The sequence below is a fragment of the Sus scrofa genome, chromosome 1 (genome assembly GCF_054392235.1).
Source record: "Sus scrofa isolate SSC_HxYL_T2T_F1_AM1 chromosome 1, Sscrofa_HxYL_maternal_Yorkshire_Landrace_v2.0, whole genome shotgun sequence".
NCBI lineage: Eukaryota > Metazoa > Chordata > Mammalia > Artiodactyla > Suidae > Sus > Sus scrofa.
The window spans coordinates 57,193,368-57,214,903 of NC_139383.1; the positions used below are offsets into that span (position 1 = coordinate 57,193,368).

The following is a 21,536-nucleotide window of genomic DNA, read 5'->3' on the forward strand; positions in this document are numbered from 1 at the left end:
TTTTGCATAAATTCCTCCCAACTTTGACTTCGGTTTCTTCCTCTTTTGTGTGGTTGTAGGAACTTCAGACTGTGAGGTCTCATCCTTTGTCGGATCTATTTCCAAGTACCTTGCTGATCAAGACACATTCTTAGCAAATGAGTCATATTCACCTAAATCTGCTAATTTGGTTTTATTTTATTTTATTTTTTGCTCTTTTTTTTAGGGTCACACCTCGGGCATATGGAAGTTCCCTGGCTAGGGATCAAATCAGAGTTACAGCTGTCAGCCTACGCCACAGACACAGCAACATGGGATCTAAGCTGCATCTGCGACCTACACCACATCTCATGGCAATGCCAGACCCCTGACCCACTGACCGAGGTCAGGGATCGAAGCTGCATCCTCATAGATAGTCGGATTCATTTCCACTGCACCACAACGGAAACTCCAGTACAATATATTTCTAACTTAATACATAAAGTATTTTTCAAATACACATATCCATATATCCTTTATATAATTTCTAACCAGATACATCATGCATAGTTTTATACTCATAAAATGACCATGTTTTACACACTTAGGAATTTTCCTTAGAATAGATTTCCTTTTTGATCAATTCTATATTTCATTATAAAAAATGAGGTAAAAGAAAATCTGTAGCAAAGGAATGGTGGATCATCTCTCTGGTATGAGTATCAGAGGCTAAAAGTAGAATCCATCACTACAGAGCTTTTACCTTACAGACCAACTTATATTTTTCATAAGATGTGTTCCTCTGGATTGTTCTGTCAGCTCTTAAGATTTTTCAAATTCCCACAGGCTTTCTGTCCTGTCAGAATCATGGGTTGGTTAAGCTGATTCCCTGGAGATCAGTGTAATTTCCTTCATACACAGGTCTCAATTCTACTGAAGCTTTACTAATAATTGCTGTTTCAGATATCAAGTCAACCAAAGTTAATTGACAAACACTTGCTGAGATTCTATATTGATTTAAAAATACACAATAAAGCTAATGGAAATATTGGTACTCAAATGTCAGAAAGGACATAGGAAGCACCTTGTAGAAAGAATTTGGGAATTTGAAACTGTATTCAAGGTTAAAGTTTGTGGAAATTGTTTACTTCACAGCATTGGGTATCTGAAGACTAAATTATCTTGGATTAGCAGCTGTGATTGGGTCATCCTATTGTGCAATGTAGAAACTCAGGTTTAATATGATCTTGCATAAAACTTATTTAGCCATTAACTGAAAGCAGACAAATAGGCTGCTCATTGATAGGCAGTTTTGGCCCGTTTCCTTATTTAATTTAGCCTAGTTTGTTTTCTTAAATTTCACCTTCATCATGCGTTATTCCCTGGCTAAAAGCTGCCTGTTTTTGTGTGTATTTTATTGTGTTTATTGCAGGCTTAGTTTTCAAAATAAAAATATTTAGACAAGACTACAGCAGTGTAAAAATTTCACAGTTGCAAAAGGTTTCCTTATATTCCTCTTTTTTTCTCTCTCTCCTTCATACACTTTGCATTGCTTCTTTTAATAGCTGCCTTAGTATTCTAAAATTATGTGGTTAGGGTCTCTCTTTCAATGATGAGTATAAACCTTGGACATTTCAGTGTAAAAACCTTAATTTTTATTCTCACTTCAAATGTAATTTTGGTTCACTTCCATTCAACAGTAGACACTGCTCCCACAATTAACTTTGTTCTGTGGTCACCTCCAGTGTTGAATGTTACAGTCAAATCTGGGCTTTGAAGCTTTCAAGGCAACATGATAGAACCCTATTACATGTCCTCAGGCTTGCAGATCTGTGCATGGTCAAGTGTTCCTGGAGAAAGAAACTGACCTCCTGGCAACAACACTTGGGTAAAATTATAAACTAATTTTAGACAAGAAAAAAAAGAGAGCATCAATTGCTATCATTTGGTATGAATTAGACAATGAGTAAAATATTTGTTTTTCTGAAATTATAACAGAAGTGATACTCTAGATTTTTAAAAATTGGCCAGCTATCGTATTTGTCTGAAAAACATTAAAATATTGAAAGAAATATTTCTTCAATAATTCAGCTTAAATGAAAATTTCTCCTAAGCCAAAATAATTCATAGAAAATGAAGCTAGTTTTAGTGACGTTGAGTAGCTTATAATTAAATTTTTGTTAGTTAACATAAAATGTATTAGAGCAAATAGGACTATGAAATGCAGCTTTTGAGGCACTCTTTAATCTGATTTGTTTTTACTAATATGAAAAAAACATGAATTTTCAAGGAATGCTCTCTTGAAAGGAAATGAACATTTACATTTCTAATGTTATCTTAAGTGTATATTAAGAATTTTCAGTCTCTCAAGGAAAATACTTAGAAGCTTCTATGAAAATTTTATCTAATTCTGTTATGTGTTTACTGTACATATTTCTTTTTAGAAATATTATTATAGGAGTTCCCACTGTGGTTCATTGGGTTAAGGAGCCAATATTATCTCTGTGAGGATGTGGGCTCAATCCCTGGCCTTGCTCAGTGGGTTAAAGATCCAGCGTTGCCACAAGCTGCAGTGTAGGTCACAGAGGGGGCTCAGATCTGGTATCATGACTGTGGCACAGGCCTGCAGCTGCAGTTCCAATTCAAACCCTAGCCTGGGAACTTCCATATGCCACAGGTGTGGCTGTAAAAAGAAAAAAAAATTAAAAAGTTAAAAAAAATAGAAATATTATCATAACCTATAATGAAATATTTACTCAAAACAAGTCATCTGATTTATCTACATATATACACACACACACACACATACATATATAGTTATCTTGGACTGCTAGTGTTTGGTAGGTGTTTATGGAATGAAACGTGTTCCCCCCAAATTCAGAGGTTGAAGCTCTGACTCCCAGTGTGAATGTCTTTGGAGACAGGGTCTTTGGAGCAGTAATTAAGGTTAAATGAGGTCATAGGGATGGACTCCTTATCCAGTAGGATTGGTGTACTTATAAGAAGAGAAAAAGACTCCAGACACTCTTCCTCCCCCTCCCCCTCTTCCTCTCCTTTTCTCTCTCTCTCTCTCTGCCCTACTCCCCCCAGCCCTCCCCAGCGTAGAGGAAAGGTCCTTGGAGGACACGGTGAGAAAAAGGCTGTCTGCAAGCCAGGAAGTGAGGCCTCATCAAATACCCATCCTGACAGCAACTCGATCTTGGACTTCTAGCTTCCAGAAGGGTGAGTGAATGAATTTCTGTTGTTCAAGCTACGTAGTCTCTGGTGTTTTGCTACAGCAGCCTGGGCAGACTACTATAATGGATAAAGACATATTTACTCTATGGATTATATCTACATAAAGACCATACCTTTTATAAAATTCTGAGTCTGCAGATTGGCCAGGTCTGATGTCCACACAGATGTGGTGACAGCAGCCCCAGATTCACCTCAGGGAGCATCAAAACGCCACCTTTGAACAGAGGAGATATTTCCAGTTAATACATTACAACTTACTGGGAGTCCCCATGGTGGCTCAGTGGTAACGAACCCGACTAGTATCCATGAGGATGAAAGTCCGATCCCTGGCCTCACTCAGCTGCTAAAGGATCTGGCCTTGCCATGAGCTGTGGTGTAGGTCTCAAACTCGGCTTGGGTCCAACGGTGCTGTGGCTGTGGCATTAGGCTGGCAGCTGCAGCTCTGATTTGACCCCTAGCCTGGGAGCCTCCATAAGCCCCAGGGGCTGCCCTAAAAAGACAAAAACAAAACAAACAAAAACACTACAACCTACAAAATTTGATGGTGGCGATGTATTTATTTCATTCAGCTGGTCACTAAATTACAGATGCGAACACTACTTCAAGGACTGCAGAAGAGAATGGGGCTTGCAATTTCTATTATTGTTGACATTTCTATTATTGTAGGAATTCTATTATTTTCCTTCAAAGCACATCAGATACCTGGCCTTTTGTAAATGGTGAGATGCAAGGGAAGTGCTTGATACTCCTAATAACTAAGATTTTTGAGTGTTTATATGAGTAGGTGCCAGGCACTGTTCCAAGTGTTCATATAAACTGACTTTATTTATTTATTTATTTGCTTTTCAGGGCTGCACCCATGGCATATGGAGGTTCCCAGGCTAGGGGTCGAATCAAGAGCTACAGCTGCCGGCCCAGGCCACAGCCACAGCAATGCCAAATCCAAGCTGCACCTGCAACCTACACCACAGTTCACAGCAATGCCAGACCCTTAACCCGCTGAGCAAGACCAAGGATCAAACCTGCAACCTCATGGTTCCTAGTTGGATTTGTTTCCGATGCGTCATGACAGGAACTCCTAAACTGACTTTACTTAGTTCATATAACAACATACCCGTGAGAATATTATATAGGGACCATTATTTCCATTTTACAGATGAGGAAACTTGTGTGATATATTACATTTAAAAATCAGAAATAAGGAAAATGACATTTAAAAAGAAAAAAGCAAAAAGCAGAGTGTGGATGGGAGGAAATGGATTGTACTATATCTTTTTTTCTCACCATCCGTGATCAACTAAATCATAGTGGAAAGCATGTCTTATTCCTAAATTGTGCTTTCTTTTTGGCCATGCCTGCATCATGCAGAAGTTCCCAGGCCAGGGAACAAACCCACACCACATCAGTAACCAGAGCCTTAACCAGCAGGATCCTTAGCCTGCTGAACCACCAGGGTACTCCTGTGCTTTAAAAAGAAAATATTTTTACTGAATCAGATAAGCAGGATGATTAAAGAATGGGATCCAGGGGAAGTATCTTTATTCTAGAATGGGTCATAGATGTGACTGAATTTAATCTCATTTTACAGGTGAGAACCTGAATGACCTGAGAAGACACAGGTAAATTGTCAAGGACCAGGATGAGATTCCTGTCTTTGTTGTTACATAAACACAGGCTACTCCATTTAAAGGCATGTTTTAAAATTGCAAATTTCACTATAATTTGTTACCATAGCAATTAATATTTAAATATTCTCAGCTATTACTTGAGTTAAGCTAGGAACTATCCTTAGAGTTGAGCAGAGTCCTCCAAAACCTTTTCACTTGAAAATCACCATGTCATGGGAGAAATATCTACAACACTTGGAAAGGTTTTGAGGTTCCTGCAAGTACTTCTTTTTCCATAAACCACTTTATTGAGGCATGAATGAAATATAAAAAACTACACGTATTTAATGTTATACAACCTGATGGCTTTGGATATAAGCAGATACCAATGAAACCATCACCACAATCTATGCCATAAATATGTCCATCACCTCCAAAAGTTTCCTCTGATTCCTTTATTATCATAATTATTATTATTTATGGTAAGAACACAACATAAGATCGACTCTCTTGGCAAATTTTTCATATTGTCAAGACAGGCACTAGGCTCTAGTGTAGATCACTAGGATTTTTTTCATCTTGCATAACTGAAATTTTATGCATTTTGACCACTTCTCTTCAGCCACTGAATCTTCTAGCTTTGCTCCAGTTTCAGTTTAACCAACTGCCAGAGGCTTATTTTGTATCATATTAACACACAGTAAAGATTTAAAAGTGTGAACTAGCAAAAGGACTTAACTTGGCTTTTGTATCTCTTTTGGTCAGCCAGAAGTTTCCACCTGTGTCTCTTCTTTCCTTATTTCGGTCTCACGCCTTGTAGGCACTTAAGGCAGAAGGCCTTGGGGAAAACTGAAGTTGTATTTTCCTAATCAGTTTTACTGGAAATTTCTACTTTGCTTCCTATGTCATCTTCTATCATGCCTCTAATTACTAGAAGCTTATTTATCAATTTTTAGACCACACATTTTACAATTTCTGAATGGCTCTTCACTACACCTTTTATAAAACATCTTGAATATTTTAAGCACCCTGAAATCATCCACATAATCCATTTCTGCCAGCGACTTAAAATAAGTGTCACTAAATGACAGAGAAGTTGAGAGGGAACTCCTTAGTAAGGGTAATTATTAATCATGACACACATATGGCCACAGTGTACACATTGCTTGAGAGAGGAATTTGGTGAAGGACCCTCAAGTACTGCACTGGGTCCAAGCTCTAAATGTTGGTTCTATCAACCAACAAGGGTAAGGAAGCCATAAAATTTCTTTCCATTTTCCTGACCTCTCACCTCAGGAGAGAAATGTTCTCATCCAGCACAAGCTGAGCTATGTCTTCACAGCGTTTGGTACCCAAGCCCTAGGGAATCAGGCAGAGAAGCCTTTCCTCTGACGGAACCTCATCATCTTCGTTTCCAGGAATGGTAATGGTCAGCAGAGCAGCTAATCTCACCGCCAGGAGGGAGGGAAGTCAGAGAGCCTCAAGTAACTTAGTACCAGGACATTCCAGGCTCTAAAATAGCTGCCTTTACCTCATGGGCCATTTGAAGAAATCTATACAGAACTTGAAAACAAGTTCTAATCGAAGAATATTTATCTTCCCCAACAGAAGCAAGGTCCTGCCAGACATTTCTGCTCATTCCCTTTGTTTTTGTTTTGCAGAGTTTCTTCTTCAGCTTAAACTCTTCCCTGCCTATTCACTCACTCCCTGGGTGGATTATTTCTCCTCTGGGTATAACCATTATACATACTTAGAAATGTACTTTTCTTAGCTCTTCCACTTTCCTTCATGCCACTGCCAGTCTTTTGAATGGCAGCATCCACCTCCTCTAATGCACATCCAACTACTGACCCCTGTTATCAACCTAAATAGCCATCCACAGATGCTTGTCCAATATTAAAAAGATGTGAATCTGTTAAAAAAATATATATATATTGGCCACCAGGGTTCAGGGATCAAACCCGTGCCACAGCAGCAACTGGTGCCACAGCAGCGACAACGCTGTGGATCCCTAACCCGCTGTGCCATGAGGGAACTCCTCATTGCCCCTCTTTTGTTGAATGACTTTACCATCAGTCCAGCTGGTCACACTAGAAACCCCAGTCATCTTGCCTCTTTTTCTCCATCATGTCCCCTTGCCCCAAACACATTCAGTGAGGCATCAAGTCTGGCCACTTCTGTCTGTGGAATGTTTCTGGACTCCAAGGACTCTGCAGCAAGCTTTTAGCTTGTCTCAGACCAGCGTCTCTCTGTTTTCATTTATCCTCCACATTGTCATCAATTATTCTTCCAAAACAAAAATCTGGTTTTACTTCTCTCCTGCTTAATAACATCCAATAGTTACCCATTGTCTGAATAAAGTTTTATTCTCTTAACAATATGTGCGCAATTCCTCTATATCCCTTCATCTCCATTCAAAATGCATTTTCTCTGACCTGCTTTCTTGGTTTACTGCTTTCTGCCAAATGAGAGCCAGCTTTTCCAACACCTTACATCCGAAGTGGTTTCTTTACATGCTATCTTGTTTTTCATTCCATTTTTTTCTGGGTTCTCAACATATTTTTTTCTTCTCATTTAGGTCATGCTTTGCAAGTCTTATATTGAGCATTTTATTATCTTATTTTATCCTAGTTAAAAGAATATCAACCATATCAAGTCTGTTGTCTTGCCAAAAGGAATTCTGAGCCTGAAGTCCAGAGTAATATCCAGTAAAGTCATACAATTTGGCTAGTCCTGCAGTCGTGAATAACATTGCTCTTCCAAGGTAAGGGAAATATTTGATCTATTCTTCCCACCAAAGCACTCATTTGCCATGAATTTCGTATTCTGAAAGGCTGGTGTCATGGCAGTTCATTTTCTGAGCAGTGAGAAAAGAGGGATCTTTGTACTTTAAAACTAGTCCTTCAGTGAGAACTCTTTCTACCCACCTCCCCTCCAAAACAGAGATTAAAATTAACACCCTAATACTAAATTCCAGGTCCTGTATTATTTTTTCAGATTTAGCCTTCACTAAAGGAAGAGAAGTATTCTAAATGTTTTAATGTTTCTAAAAAGAATCACAGGCTCCTTAGTAGCAGCATACAGAGGCAGACAGTCATATGAACATTATGGATATAAATGAAAGTGATAGTAAGAATTACTGAGCTGGTCAGTTTCAAGAAGGCCCTATGACCAACTCCACCAGGTTTCACAAACCATTCTTCCTGTCCATCAGCTCCCATAGGTAAAGGACTGTGAAGTCTAGGGAGAAACATAACATTGATAAACACAGTGTCTGCCAGTAGCTAGCATAGTTGAATGGTTAATTGCTCCCATTGATCAATTTGCTTATTAGATTCAAGAAGAGTAATCAGCCACCAAATATTTATTGACATGGAAGGACTGTATCACCACCATACTTTGTTAGATGCTGGGGAACATGGTGGGAAAGCAAAAGAGTTTCAAGACTGGAGGTGAAGATAAACATTCAACAAATTATCACCACTTATTAAATAAATTCAAGGATACAAAGCACCATAAGAAATACTGGCTGCCAACAATGGAAACACAAGACATACATGCATGCATACACCTGCACACACAGAGAACAAAGCCTGAAGTGAACCTATTCTCCACCTCAGGCAACAGCTTTGTTAATTCCTAGCAAAAAATATAAATAGCAGCTTCTATACAGAATTTATATGCACCCCTTTTCTGTTGTTGTTTGTTGATAAAGCAAGCAAAATGGGTACTACTAATGTCAACAGCCAGGGTTGCTGCAGTAATTTTATTTAAAATGAGTGATATGGGTTCTGATGTAAATTGACAAGCTGTAGCTGCATTTAAAATTTGGATGTCTGCTTACATTAACAGTGGAGCATGGTGGCTAAAAGTAGGCCACTGGAGCCAGACTGGCTTCTGTTCTATACTGGATCCACTACTTACTAGCTGTGTAATCTTGGACAGTGTCTCTATAAAGTGAAGATAGACATAGTAACAATCTCATAAGTTGTTATGAGAATTAAATGAGTTAATACCTGCAAAGCACTTAGCACATGTTAAGTTCCTGCCACAGAGTAAGGGCTCTATAAACGTCACCTATTATTTTTGTTCAAACAAGGCCTTTTTTTTTTTTTTTTTTAAAGCCAACTACCTGAGCACAGTAGCACTGAATCTCACAGACGGGAATTTTGCAGAAGTATATATGAGTTAGGTGTTTTTTGTTTGTTTGTTTTACTTTGAGGAAGGTGAGGTTTATTAAGCATAGACAAGGGGGTCCAGGAATTTAATACCACATTTGTCATCCTTAGGGCTGAGTTTCAGTTAGAGTGTTAACTAAGGGATGATACATTTTCAGATTTAGAATGTGACTCTGGTATTGTTAGTACGGTTAGTAGATAAAAACAGTAGTAGACAGTCTTTGTGAATATTAGCTTCCTTTAGACTTATTTTCAAGAAATACATTTGTCTTATTATATAAATATATTGTGTTCCATTTAACATTATTTTGACAAATTAAGAAAAGAGATGATAAAGTATAAAAAGCTGAGGAAAGCTCTTGCTATGTAGAACACCTTTAAAATATAAATTTCTACAGTACTATTAATAGCTATATCATCAACAACAGTTTTTCAAGCTTTGTGCTTCACAGGAGAAAAACAGGAGCACAAGCATCTTGAATTTCTTCATTGGGTAATCTAAAACCCAGTTATAATGTGCACACCAATGGCACACATCGTGTTACTTGAGTTCAGGCTCAAAGTTGTAATCAAAAATAGTCAGAAAATAGCTTCTCTCTCAAAGCTTTTATTATTAAAAATAACACTTAAATCAACAAAATCATATGAATATATAAGACCACAAATATTTTCATTAATTCTTTCTTTTGGGCTTTAAAAAAATCTCATTTTAAATTCTTAATTCTATTCAGACTATAATAGCTAATACATGTCTAGTGCTTACTACAAACGCCACGTACTGTTCTAGACACTAGTAAGTTTTGATTCTAATAAGAAAGCCACATAGAGTATTTACAGCTATTATACAAGACAGCACCCTCAAGGAGAAGAATGCAGGGCAGTACTGAAAACTTAAGTAACTGCAAAGTCTATAGTCCAGAGGGTTTTTTTGTAAAGCATTTATATTGACACCCAGTTTATGAACTAAAAACCTTATATAAATCTGTATTACTAATCTAGAAAGGAAAGCGGCCTTTTGCCGTGGACTGTGTTCCACTTGGTCTGCCCCTGATGCCTAATAGCCAATGAAACCGTTCTCATTCCGAGGTTGTGGAGATAAGCAACAGTGGAAATGTAATAACGACCTTAGAGTATAAGTCAGTAGTCAGAACAGCCAAGGGTATGGATCCGAGACGAGGACTCTCAGAACCCGATATCTTCCTAGGGAGCGGGTTTCTGCTGGCTGCAGAAGGGGCGGAGCACGTTTCTGGTGATACGCTGGAGGCGGGGCCCGCGGCTTGGGAGCGGGTCTCCCGGGAGCTGTGGAGACAACCTGAGAGGACGCCCAGCGCGTGCGCAGGCGCAGTGGGCCGCGAGGAGGGAGGGATCCAGCCGGCCGTCCCGAGGAGCGCTGACCGGCTGGCAGCTGTGGGCACGATGAGACCCGAAGAGGAGCGGCCCGTGGAGGGGGGCGCCTGCGTCGGCGTCTCCCAGCTGGAGCTGTTGAAGCTGCGCGCCGCGGATTGCATCGACGAAGCGGCCGAGCGCCTGGGGGCTCTGAGCCGAGCGATCTGGAGCAAGCCGGAGTTGGCCTACGAGGAGCACCATGCCCACGGCGTGCTGACGCGCTTCTTCGAGAGCGAGCCCCCGGCCGGGTCGTGGGCCGTGCAGCCTCACTACCAGCTGGCCACGGCCTTCCGCGCCGAGTGGGGGCCGCCGCCGCGGGGGTTGGCGGCGCCGCGCCCGCTGCACCTGGGCTTCCTTTGCGAGTACGACGCGCTGCCCGACATCGGGCACGCCTGCGGCCATAACCTAATCGCCGAGGTCGGGGCGGCGGCCGCCCTGGGTGTGAAGGGGTGCCTGGAGAGCCTCCCCGGGCCGCCTCTACCGGTGAAGGTGAGGTGGGGCCCGAGCGGGGGGCTCCCATCGCCTGTCCAGGCCGGGACCAACCGCAGAAGTGCGGTTTCCCTGAGCATCCGTCCCTTGCCAGCGCGGCGCAGGTGTAGGGGAAAGCACTCGACCACCTGGCCTTTGCTAGTGGGCAGAAGCCCAGGATCAAAGTTTATAGTTCCTGAGTTGCCGACCTGGCGACATTTTGCAGATTTTTGCCTTTTCTTTCCTGCGTTGTTGTAAACACTGGAGTGGACTTTCTCCTTTAGGAAATAACTTAGAACCACGCCTGGTTTTCGTGATGGCTTATTTTTGGTATCAGGGAACCGCAATTTGCTGATAAGGTTGTGCAGTCTCTGGAGGAAGTAGTTATTGTAGGGAAACTACAGACCCTCTTTGTTAGGCTCCAGAAAAATCTTTGGTTGTGGAAGTCCTAGGAGCTGTTGTGAATCACTGGCATTTGGATAAGAAATTTTCAGTCGTTTAAACTACGGAACCTCAAGAAGTGTACAAACAACGGGAAGAAAGTGAACATTAATTACATAGATGAGTAGATCCTTAAGTCTTATGTTTATTTCGCGTTTTAAGAAGTAGCTTGATCCTGGAGTTCCCGTCGTGGCGCAGTGGTTAACGAATCCGACTAGGAACCATGAGGTTGCGGGTTCGGTCCCTGCCCTTGCTCAGTGGGTTAACGATCCGGCGTTGCCGTGAGCTGTGGTGTAGGTTGCAGACGCGGCTCGGATCCCGCGTTGCTGTGGCTCTAGCGTAGGCCGGTGGCTACAGCTCCGATTCGACCCCTAGCCTGGGAACCTCCATATGCCGGGGGAGCGGCCCAAGAAATAGCAAAAAGAAAAAAAAAAAAAAAAAAAAGTAGCTTGATCATAGGGCAAGTTTAATCTTGTGTTACTGTTTTTCCAGATGGTATATTCTTCATTCTGTGAGCTAAGATTGAATCAACGCCATTCAGGTTATGGAAAAGTCTAATGTTATATTTTAATATTCTTTAGTCCATTTTTTCCAGTGTCAGTAACCTTTCTCATTTATCCTAACATTTCCATTTTTTGCGGCTTTTTCTATTTGGCAGCCTTCTCTTTTCTGCCTCTTGTTTTTCGTCTGGCTAGGTTTTTGTTTTGTTGGAGGGAGGGAGTCCCCTTTTTCCATCGCATGAAACGCTGGAGAGATTTAGCTTTAACCAGGTTTATGAGCGGTTCAGAGAAGTCAGCAAGGTTTAACCTGAAAAGTCATCAGATTTAATGAGTCATGGGTTAAGAGTAAAAAATAGCTTAATTTAGGAGTTTGGGTACTTTAAAACTTCTACATGAAGCAAGAATTTGGGTAATATCACACTTCTGATTTTTGAATGGTAATATGCAGTTTTAGCAAAGTTATCTGAAAATGGAATTTATGTTGATTCTTTTTGCAAGCCGAGACTTTTTCCAACTTGCTTTATTGTGTTCTTAGATGTGATCTTGAAAGTATATTAGTTGTTTATGGATTAAATTTTTCTTTGCTTTTGAAAATTGAAGAAGTTAAACTTAAATATCAAAGTAAAATGTTTATTCTGTAAAGTTCTCTTTTGTTTAATTAGGTGTTTGGTGACCAATAAATCTGCCTGGTTGAGCTGGTGGAATCAAATTAGTAAGTTTGTGTCATAGTTGGCTGTTTCTTATTGTGGTATTAAGACTTATTTAATGCTTTTCATAAAGGATTAATGCATTAAGACTTTTTAAAGAGGTATCTCAGTAAAGAATCTGAGTTTAGGCCTAAGGTCAAGATATCTAATCCCAGCTCTGCTTGTAGACTTGCTCTGTGATCTGGGGCAAAACACTTCACGCCTCAAAACCATCCTACTTAAAACAATGATACAGATGGATCACCTGCTTCACAGGGTTGTTGTGAGGATAACTAGTAAGTAGCTAGAAAGTTTCTTACACAGCAGAATGCTTATGAATAATCATACACATATGCCGAAAGTCTTAGTCAAAAAGATGCATTAAGAAGTCCTAGGGAGTTCCCTTCGTGGCTCAGCAGTTAACGAACTTGACTAGGATCCATGAGGATTTGGGTTGGCTCTCTGGCCTTGATCAGTGGGTTAAGGATCCCGAATTGCCATGAGCTGTGGTGTAGGTTGCAGATGCAGCTTGGATCTGATGTTGCTGTAGCTGTGGTGTAGTCCGGCAGCTGTAGCTCTGATTCGACCCCTAGCCTGGGGACTTCCATAGGCCACAGGTGCAGCCCTAAAAAGCAAGAAAAAAAAAAAAAGTCGTAAAGAATTTCGAGTAGCTTAGTATATTGTATTTATCTTTCGTCATTTTTGACATTAGTTCTATGTAATTGTGTTATAAGATTAGGAAGTATTTCCTGTAGAGGCTTCAGTGCATAATTTGCAGCAAATTGGTATAATAACGTCAATTGCAAGTTTGTGATTAACACCATTGATTTAGACCCACTGCATTATTTAAGAGTCAGAATAAAACCTCTCCTCACATGTGATGTAGATTGTGAATATATATTCAAGGGAACCTGTTTGGTATTTCCTTCTAGGATTTTTTGTTGCTCTGATACAGGTATTTCTTTCTAGGTAGTTGTCCTGGGAACTCCTGCGGAAGAAGATGGTGGTGGCAAAATTGATTTAATTGAAGCAGGGGCTTTTACAAATCTTGATGTTGTTTTTATGGCGCATCCATCTCAAGAGAATGCTGCTTATCTACCAGATGCAGCTGAGCATGAGTGAGTAATCAAGCTGAAAAAAACTTTTTAGTAAAAAACAGACTATTGGAATACTTAAGTGTCTTAACTGGAGACTAAAACTCCATATTTATACATTAAAAACTCCACATTTTTACAATTTAAGAAAGTAAATTTTTTTGTTTGTTTTTGTTTTGTTTTTGTCTTTTTGCCATTTCTTGGGCCACTCCCGTGGCATATGGAGGTTCCCGGGCTAGGTGTCCAATCAGAGCTGTAGCCACTGGCCTACACCAGAGCCACAGCAACGCCATATCCCAGCCACGTCTGCAACCTACACCACAGCTCACGGCAACGCCGGATCGTTAACCCACTGAGCAAGGCCAGGGATTGAACCCGCAACCTCATGGTTCCTAGCTGGATTCGTTAACCACTGAGCCACGATGGGAACTCCTACAAAAGTAAATTTTAAAAAAGGTAAATTGAGAGATAATGACATGATACCTTATTTGATTTCCATTTAAGGGCATTTGGTTAGCCTCTTGTAATTGGGATTTAATATGGTGTTCATAATTGGACTATTAAAATAATGCCTAAAAAAATAAGAATAGCAAATAGAATATGTTGACACTTATGTATTTTGAACTGAGAGTAATCTGGTTTCTGGACAATATCCTTTGATAGGGAGTTGCCTTTGCGACTGAATAGATTTTTTCGAGAGACAACTTTATTAGACTTGGGAAGAAAACTTCTCTAGTTTTCTTATTTGAATTCTTTGGCAAAAGGATATAGTATATTCCTGAGAGAGAATACCAAAAGTGACTTGCCATGGATTTGATTGGAATTTGCCAAAGTCTGGTACTGAAACTTTTTTTTTTTTAAGGGTCACACCTGAAGCATATGGAAGTTCCCATGCTAGGAGTTGAACCAGAGCTGCAGCTGTGAGCCTATGACACAGCCATACCAACGCAGGATCCTGAACCCACTGAGTGAAGCTAGGGATTAAACCCACATCCTCATGGATACTAGTCTGGTTCGTAACTACTGAGCCATAACAGAAACTCCCTGGTGCTGAAACTTCTTATTTATCTTTCTCTGTGTCCAAGAGCTCACTTTTTTTTTTTTTTTTAGTACCTTGGAGCATGCATCAGCAGTTTAAATTTTTTACCTCAGAAATTTCTGCCGTAATAATTGATGGTCCAGTTAGTGGTCTGGTCCCAAGGAGCAAGGGCTCAGGTACTTCAGGAAACTGTGTTCCCCTCTGCAGTAGCTAGGGAGGAAGAGCAGAGCCATCCCAGCAGTGCTTCCAGATTGTATTGAGTTATCTTTCATCTCTCTGCATCCCTTGTTTTCAGAAGGTGTTCTGATATCTTTGGTCATATCTCTAGGAATTGTTGGTTTGTTTGGTTTTTTTTTTTTTTTGTCTTTTTTTTTCAGGGCCGCACCCATGGCATATGGAGGTTCCTAGGCCAGGGGTCCAATCCGAGCTACAGCTGCTGACGTACACCACAGCCACAGCAGTGCCAGGTCCGAGCCGGGTCTGTGACCTACACCACAGCTCATGGCAACTCCAGATCCTTAACCCACTGAGCAAGACCAGGGATCAAACCCGCAACCTCATGGTTCCTAGTCTGGATTCGTTTCTGCCGCGCCACGACAGGAACTCCAGGAATTGGTGTTTTGACAGTAGGAAGAATCTTTCAGCTTTGGTTTCAGGGATGGTGTACAGTGCTACACTTCGGGAAAACCTTAGAGATTAGAAGTCTCTGCCACTGCCTCTGGCTAGAAGGGGCCTGTGGCTGTAGGCAGGCTTCCCAGCCCATTAGCCTTCTAGGATTTAAGGTTATTTAGATAGGCTTCTTGGCCTTGATCCTGAAGTCAGCCCATTTGACCTCAGACCTTTTCTTAGTATCTGGCTTCTTTGCATTTTCATTGCCCATCTTTTAAGATGGAAAAGAGTACAAGAACAAACATTAAATTTTTAAAAATTACAACTCTGTGTTCATTCTTAAAAATCTGTAACAATAAATAATGCACTATATCCACATTAACCACATTTCCCACATCCAATCCCTTTTCTAGAGGTATATATTCTTCAAGGACTTTGGGGGTATATTTATAGACATAAGTACGTGTATAAATAATTAAATTTTAAAGGATTCCCGCCAAAATATTCTGTTAAATAGATTGTTGATCTGGCTCTTGCTTTTTATTTTTATTTATTTATTTGTTTATTTATTTTTTGTCTTTTGAGGGCTGCACCCTCGGCATATGGAGGTTCCTAGGCTAGTGGTCTAATCAGACATGTAGCTGCCAGCCGGCACCACAGCCACAGCAACACAGGATCCGAGCCGTGTCTGCAAACTACACCACAGCTGATGGCAATGCCAGAGCCTTAACCCACTGAGCAAGACCAGGGATTGAACCTTCAACCTCATGGTTCCTAGTCACATTCATTTCCCTGTGCAACAACGGGAACCCCTCTAATGTGTTTTTTAAGCCTAAAATACTAATGCTGATACAAAACAAATGTTACCATTTCTTTTCCTGTAGTTTATTGTGCTTTAATTGTTCATAGATTTGACCCCTAGCAGAAATGGTGTTAGAGCCATTTTCATAAAGGACATCCTTTTCCATTTTATAATATTTAGCACCAGTTTTCTTAAAATTACAGTTTCTGGGTGATGGTGAATAACAAGTATCCTAAAATTTTAAAAATGTATTTGGTTGCTTTTACTTGTGTTTGTTTTGCTAATAGAGTCTTTGAAATCAGTAAAGAAATATCATGAGCCTACTGAAGCTAGATCATTAAAAGAAAAAATAAGTCTAGGAGTTCCTGTTGTGGCACAGTGGAAACAAACCCAACTAGTATCCATGAGGATGCAGGTTCCATCCCTGGTCTCACTCAGTGGGTTAAGGACCCAGTGTTGTCTGGAGCTGTGGTGTAGGTCACAGATGGGACTCGGATCCCACGTTCCTGTGGCTGTAGGCTAGACCAGTGGCTGCCGATCTGATTCGACCCCTAACCTGGGAGCGTCTATATGCCACAGGTGTGGCCCTAAAAACCAAAACAACAAAAACAACAAACTTCTAGAGTGATTTCTTTGTAATAATTCAAATGTGGGCACTATTAATCAGGCTTAAAAATGTTATCTAAGAGTTCCCGTTGTGGCTCAGCAGGTGCAAGCCCGACTAGTATCCCTGAGGATGCAGGTTCCTTCCCTGGCCTTACTCACTGGGTTAGGATCCAGCATTGCCATGAGCTCTGTGTATGTAGGTTGCAGACATGGCTCGGATCCCATGTTGCTGTGTCTGTGGTGTAGGCTGGCAGCTGTAGCTCCGATTCAACCCCTAGCCTGGGAACATCCATATGTCGCAAGTATAGCCCCAAAAAGCAAAGAAAAAAAAAGAAAGAAAAAAATGTTATCTAAGCAAATCATCTTTATAAATAACTACTTAGTATGCAATCCTTTCTCTATACCTTATTTTTTTAAATTGTATCTGAGTAGTTAGACTACTTTGAGAACTATTTGAAAGTGGAATAACAGTTGATAAAATTTTAAGGTATTAATGATACAAGTATTTTGGAACATTAGCAAAACATTGGTCAGGAACAACTGACTTAATGCTAGAGTATTTTATAATACTGTGATTATAATCTGATTTTTAGAGGTTGTCTTAACGCATTTCAAATGTCTCCTCCTCTCTGTCTTTCCTCGACCTTTCCCCACTCTTAGAACAGAATGATCTGAGTTTTTGCAGACCTTTGACATAGAACTTTCACAATGCAGTGTAGGAGGCAGGAGCCATCATATTTGTAATTTCAGCAGTTAATATAGTATTGCATTGTTTGTGTAAATTGAATTGTGTGCAAATTTAATTTGTACCAGGAGTTGATGGAGCAAACTTCTTTGACTCACTTTTTCTGGAATGCCTTCTTTGTGTCAGTCACTGTTATGTAATAATAAACTAGAACCAAGGCACGTATTGCTACATTATTGCTACAAATAAATTGCAAATAAAAATTCCAGCAGTGTGAATTAATTTTGAGTAACAGTTGGGTAGTTCCGATTACTTGGATTTTCTAACTTTAGTAATATTGAAAATAATTCCGAATGATGTTATATTTCCTAGTTTGATTGTGAAATACTATGGAAAAGCATCTCATGCTGCTGCTTATCCCTGGGAAGGACTAAACGCATTGGATGCAGCTGTTCTTGCCTACAACAATCTGTCTGTGTTAAGACAACAGATGAAACCAACCTGGAGAGTTCATGGTGAGAACGTCAAATCCTTTGGGTAATAGATGGTGCTTAATGTAATTCTGTGCACTATGATTCTTTAATATTTGATTTTAAAAACATGTGGGAGCATTTTATATACGTTATGAATATTCCAAACATTGAAAATACTTTCAGAAATTCATGGGATGGGATACTGGATATTTATATGTCGGTAAGAAGACAAGATTATTTATATATTAATAGAATGATCATTTTGAGTATTAGAAATGTTTTTATGTAAGGATCTGTGTACTTTTCTGTAGGTATTTGAAAGTTAGAACTTGATTTTCCAGTTGTCCTTACTGTCTCTTAATAACAAAATTTCATTATTTTCTCACTTTAAAAAAAGTTACCTGGCTACTGGTTTTATGTACCTAAGCGCTGTTAATCCTGAGTAACATCTTTTAAAATTATGTGTATAACCTTAATATAAATACAGTAATAAAGTACTATCTTGAAGGTACAGATTTATTTTGTTTTTTCTTATGATTTATGAATGCATATTTATAAGATCTGTTCTTTACCTGTTTTTGCTGAAGTTTGAAATTCATTTGTAATTGCACTTTTATCAACTTTCTTGATTTCTTTAAAAGGAATAAATGGGAATATGTAAAAATACTAAAGAGCAGGTCATATAAAGTTAGATTTTGCATATTTATTTTATTACATTTATAATACACATATATAATGTTTATAATATTTATATTTGTTTTATTATACTAGCAAATATATATATTTAGAATATTACTTATATTTATCATTATAAAATAATAATTGTATTAATTTTATTATATTAGTTTTATTATTTGAATGACTACATCTTCTCAGTGTAATTCCAAGTAAATGCGTTTGTTTTGATAGCTGATAGTATACTTGTGATCTTTGACTTGCCTTGGTTTCTTGCTGGCATGAAATATATTCTCCCAGAGCCAAATGCCATTTAAAATGGGATTCCTGAGATATGAGGATAATTATAGAACCTCATACCATTTTTTTTTCTTATGTCAAAAGTTTATCAAAATGTGCAACTATTAAAATAAAACTCTCTTCTAGAAGGCTTAAGATAGTAGTAAAATTTCCAGCAGTTCCTTTATAGTAGGAATCATAATTTCTTAACATCATATAAATTCCTTAGACTAAAGTCACGTAGAACATGATTTTTTTCCTGTTAGAAAGTTATCATGCTGTGAATAGAAACTTGTTGTACAACATCAAAATCTTTGACTGGTATATATGTGAAGCTAGTAAGTTTAACTTATTTTTCTTTATATATGTATTAGCTGAAAAACTTTATGGGGGTATATGAGCTTAAAGAAATGGTCTCCAAGCTCAATTCCAGTAATTTGGTTCTTTTTATAGGTATAATAAAAAATGGTGGTGTAAAACCCAATATCATTCCCTCTTATTCTGAATTAATCTATTACCTCCGTGCACCCTCCGTGAAAGAACTTCCAGTTTTGACCAAAAAGGCAGAAGATTGCTTCAGAGCTGCAGCTTTGGCTACTGGGTGCACAGTAAGAACTTTTAAGAGTTAATCTAAGTTATAATCGGAAGTATATACTTGGGCTGGTGTTGTTTACATTAAATTGCATTAGAACCTAATTTGTCTTTTTCACTCTTCAATGTCTTGAATATGCAGAATCAGTTGATTGAGTAGTTGGTGTGAAAGTCTTTAATTCTTATCTGTTTTACTCACTCCTTGCCAAGGGAATACTGCAATCATCTTAATACAAAGTACTTAAGATAACTGATACTGCTGAGTGAGAATCCCTGCCTTTCTGCAAGTTATAGTTTTCCTTATTGGCAGTTATGGTTTTAGAATTGCTCTGTATAGTTCCTATAAAGGGAACTTTACAGCAAAGTCAGACAACCCTATTTTTGGTGAAGTTATGGTTATGTGTGTTAGTGATAGAAATACTTACGGCTTGCTGGAACAAAAGTTAAGATAGACACAGTAGTCAAGAGATTTTGTTTATTTGAATCATAAAGTTGGCAACATTATGTACCAATCATACAGGGCATTCAGTGAGGTAAGTTCCAGAGTTGCATAAATCTTGCCCTGAGGGAAGCCTGTAGTCTAGTTGGAGACATAAAATGTGGATCTGTGTCTCCTAGCCTTACTGATTCTGTGACTTTTGGAAATGTTATTTAGTATCTATCTCTTGGCCTCCATTTTCTCTTGAAAAACGGTTATAATAATATAATCTATCTTGGGGCTCTTGTGAGAGTTAAATGACCTAATGCTTGTGAAAAATTAGGGCTTACACTTCATACCTTTTTTTTTTTCCTGCCCTTTGTAAACTGGAGGCATATAATTTACTCAGACAGTTGTGGGACAGTATACATTGTGTCCAAATAATAAAAAATTAAGCATTTATCACTTGTTTATTTGTAGTTATAGATATTTTAAATATTTATTTATAAAAAAGTACATGAACTATTATCACAAGCTAATATCTCAAGGTATAATATTCCCTTATAATAATCTTCATTGTTATTAGATTTAAATCTATATTTTAAATAGTCTTTTTCCCTCGTTTTGTTGAGGTATAATTGGCATACAACACTGGGTAAATTTAAGGTGTACAGTATAGTGATTTGATTTACATATGTCATGAAAGTTTGGTGAACATCCATCATCTCATACAGATTCAACATTAAGAAATAGAAAAAAAATTTTTTTTCTTTGTGATGAGAACTCTTAGGATTTACTTTAACAACATTCATGGATAATGTATAGCAGTGTTAATTATCATGTTGTACATTACATTTGTAGTACTTTTTTTTTTGGTCTTTTTGTCTTTTCTAGGACCGCACCCCGGGCATATGGAGGCTCCCAGGCTAGGGGTCTAATCTAAGCTGTAGCCACCAGCTTATACCACTGCCACAGCAATGTGGGATCTGAGCCACGTGTGTGATCTGAGCCACGTCTGTGACCTACACCACAGCTCATGGCAACTCCAGATCTTTAACCCACTGAATGAGGCCAGGGATCAAACTTGCGTCCTCATGGATGCTAATCAGGTTTGTTAACCACTGAGCTGTGACGGGAACTCCACATTTGTAGTACTTATAACTGGAAGTTTTACCTTTTGACTACCTTTATTTAATTCCCCCTCCCTGCAACACCTGATTCTGGTAGCCATAAATCTGATCTACTTCTGTGAGTTTTCTTGTTTGTTCTTGAAGCATAACTGAGCTTCAGCACTGTTAGTTCCTAGTACACAACATGGTATTTCTATGAATTTCAAAATATGGCAGCTGATAAGTCTAGTTGCCACCTGTCATCATACAAAGATATTACATAATTATTGACTATATTCCCCACGCTGTACATTTCATATCTGTGACTCTTTTATTTTGCAACTGAATGTTTGTAATCTCCTTCACCAATTACTCTCCTCTTCCAAACTCCCATCTGGCAGCAACCTGTTTGTTCTCCTTATGACTTTGTTTCTGTTAGTTGTATTTGTTCATTTGTTTTGTTTTTCAGATTCTACATATAAGTGAAATCATACTGTGTTTGTCTTTCTTTAACCTATTTCACTTAACAAAATGCCCTCTAGATCCATCCATGTTGTCACAAATGACAGTGTTTCGTTCTTTTTTATGACTGATTAATATTCCATTGTATATATAAATATCATTATTCTTTATCCCATCTATTGATGGGCACCTAGGTTGCTTCCATATCTTGGCTATAATAAGTAATGCTACAG

At 38.9% G+C, this 21,536-nt stretch overlaps 1 protein-coding gene and 1 long non-coding RNA gene across 3 annotated transcripts in view; both read left to right on the top strand.

The window, feature by feature from the left end:
• Nucleotides 1-726: 726 nt before the first annotated feature.
• Nucleotides 727-7,567, top strand: LOC146406100 (uncharacterized). The gene is made up of 3 exons (XR_014805760.1): nucleotides 727-3,180; nucleotides 4,784-4,814; nucleotides 7,434-7,567. It is a non-coding gene; the product is annotated as an uncharacterized LOC146406100 (long non-coding RNA).
• A 2,773-nt stretch (nucleotides 7,568-10,340) lies between these two features.
• PM20D2 (peptidase M20 domain containing 2) overlaps nucleotides 10,341-21,536 on the top strand; it is a 30,531-nt gene continuing 19,335 nt past the window's right edge. Inside the window, exons 1-4 of one of the 2 annotated variants that reach the window (XM_013992683.3) lie at nucleotides 10,341-10,855; nucleotides 13,431-13,579; nucleotides 17,669-17,811; nucleotides 19,177-19,331. In XM_013992683.3, coding sequence (XP_013848137.2) covers nucleotides 10,397-10,855; nucleotides 13,431-13,579; nucleotides 17,669-17,811; nucleotides 19,177-19,331 — 906 coding nt within the window. In that variant the 5' untranslated portion in view covers nucleotides 10,341-10,396. Of the gene's footprint in view, nucleotides 10,856-12,437; nucleotides 12,488-13,430; nucleotides 13,580-17,668; nucleotides 17,812-19,176; nucleotides 19,332-21,536 lie in introns of those variants that run through there. The other variant, XM_084959977.1, reaches the window with a different exon arrangement.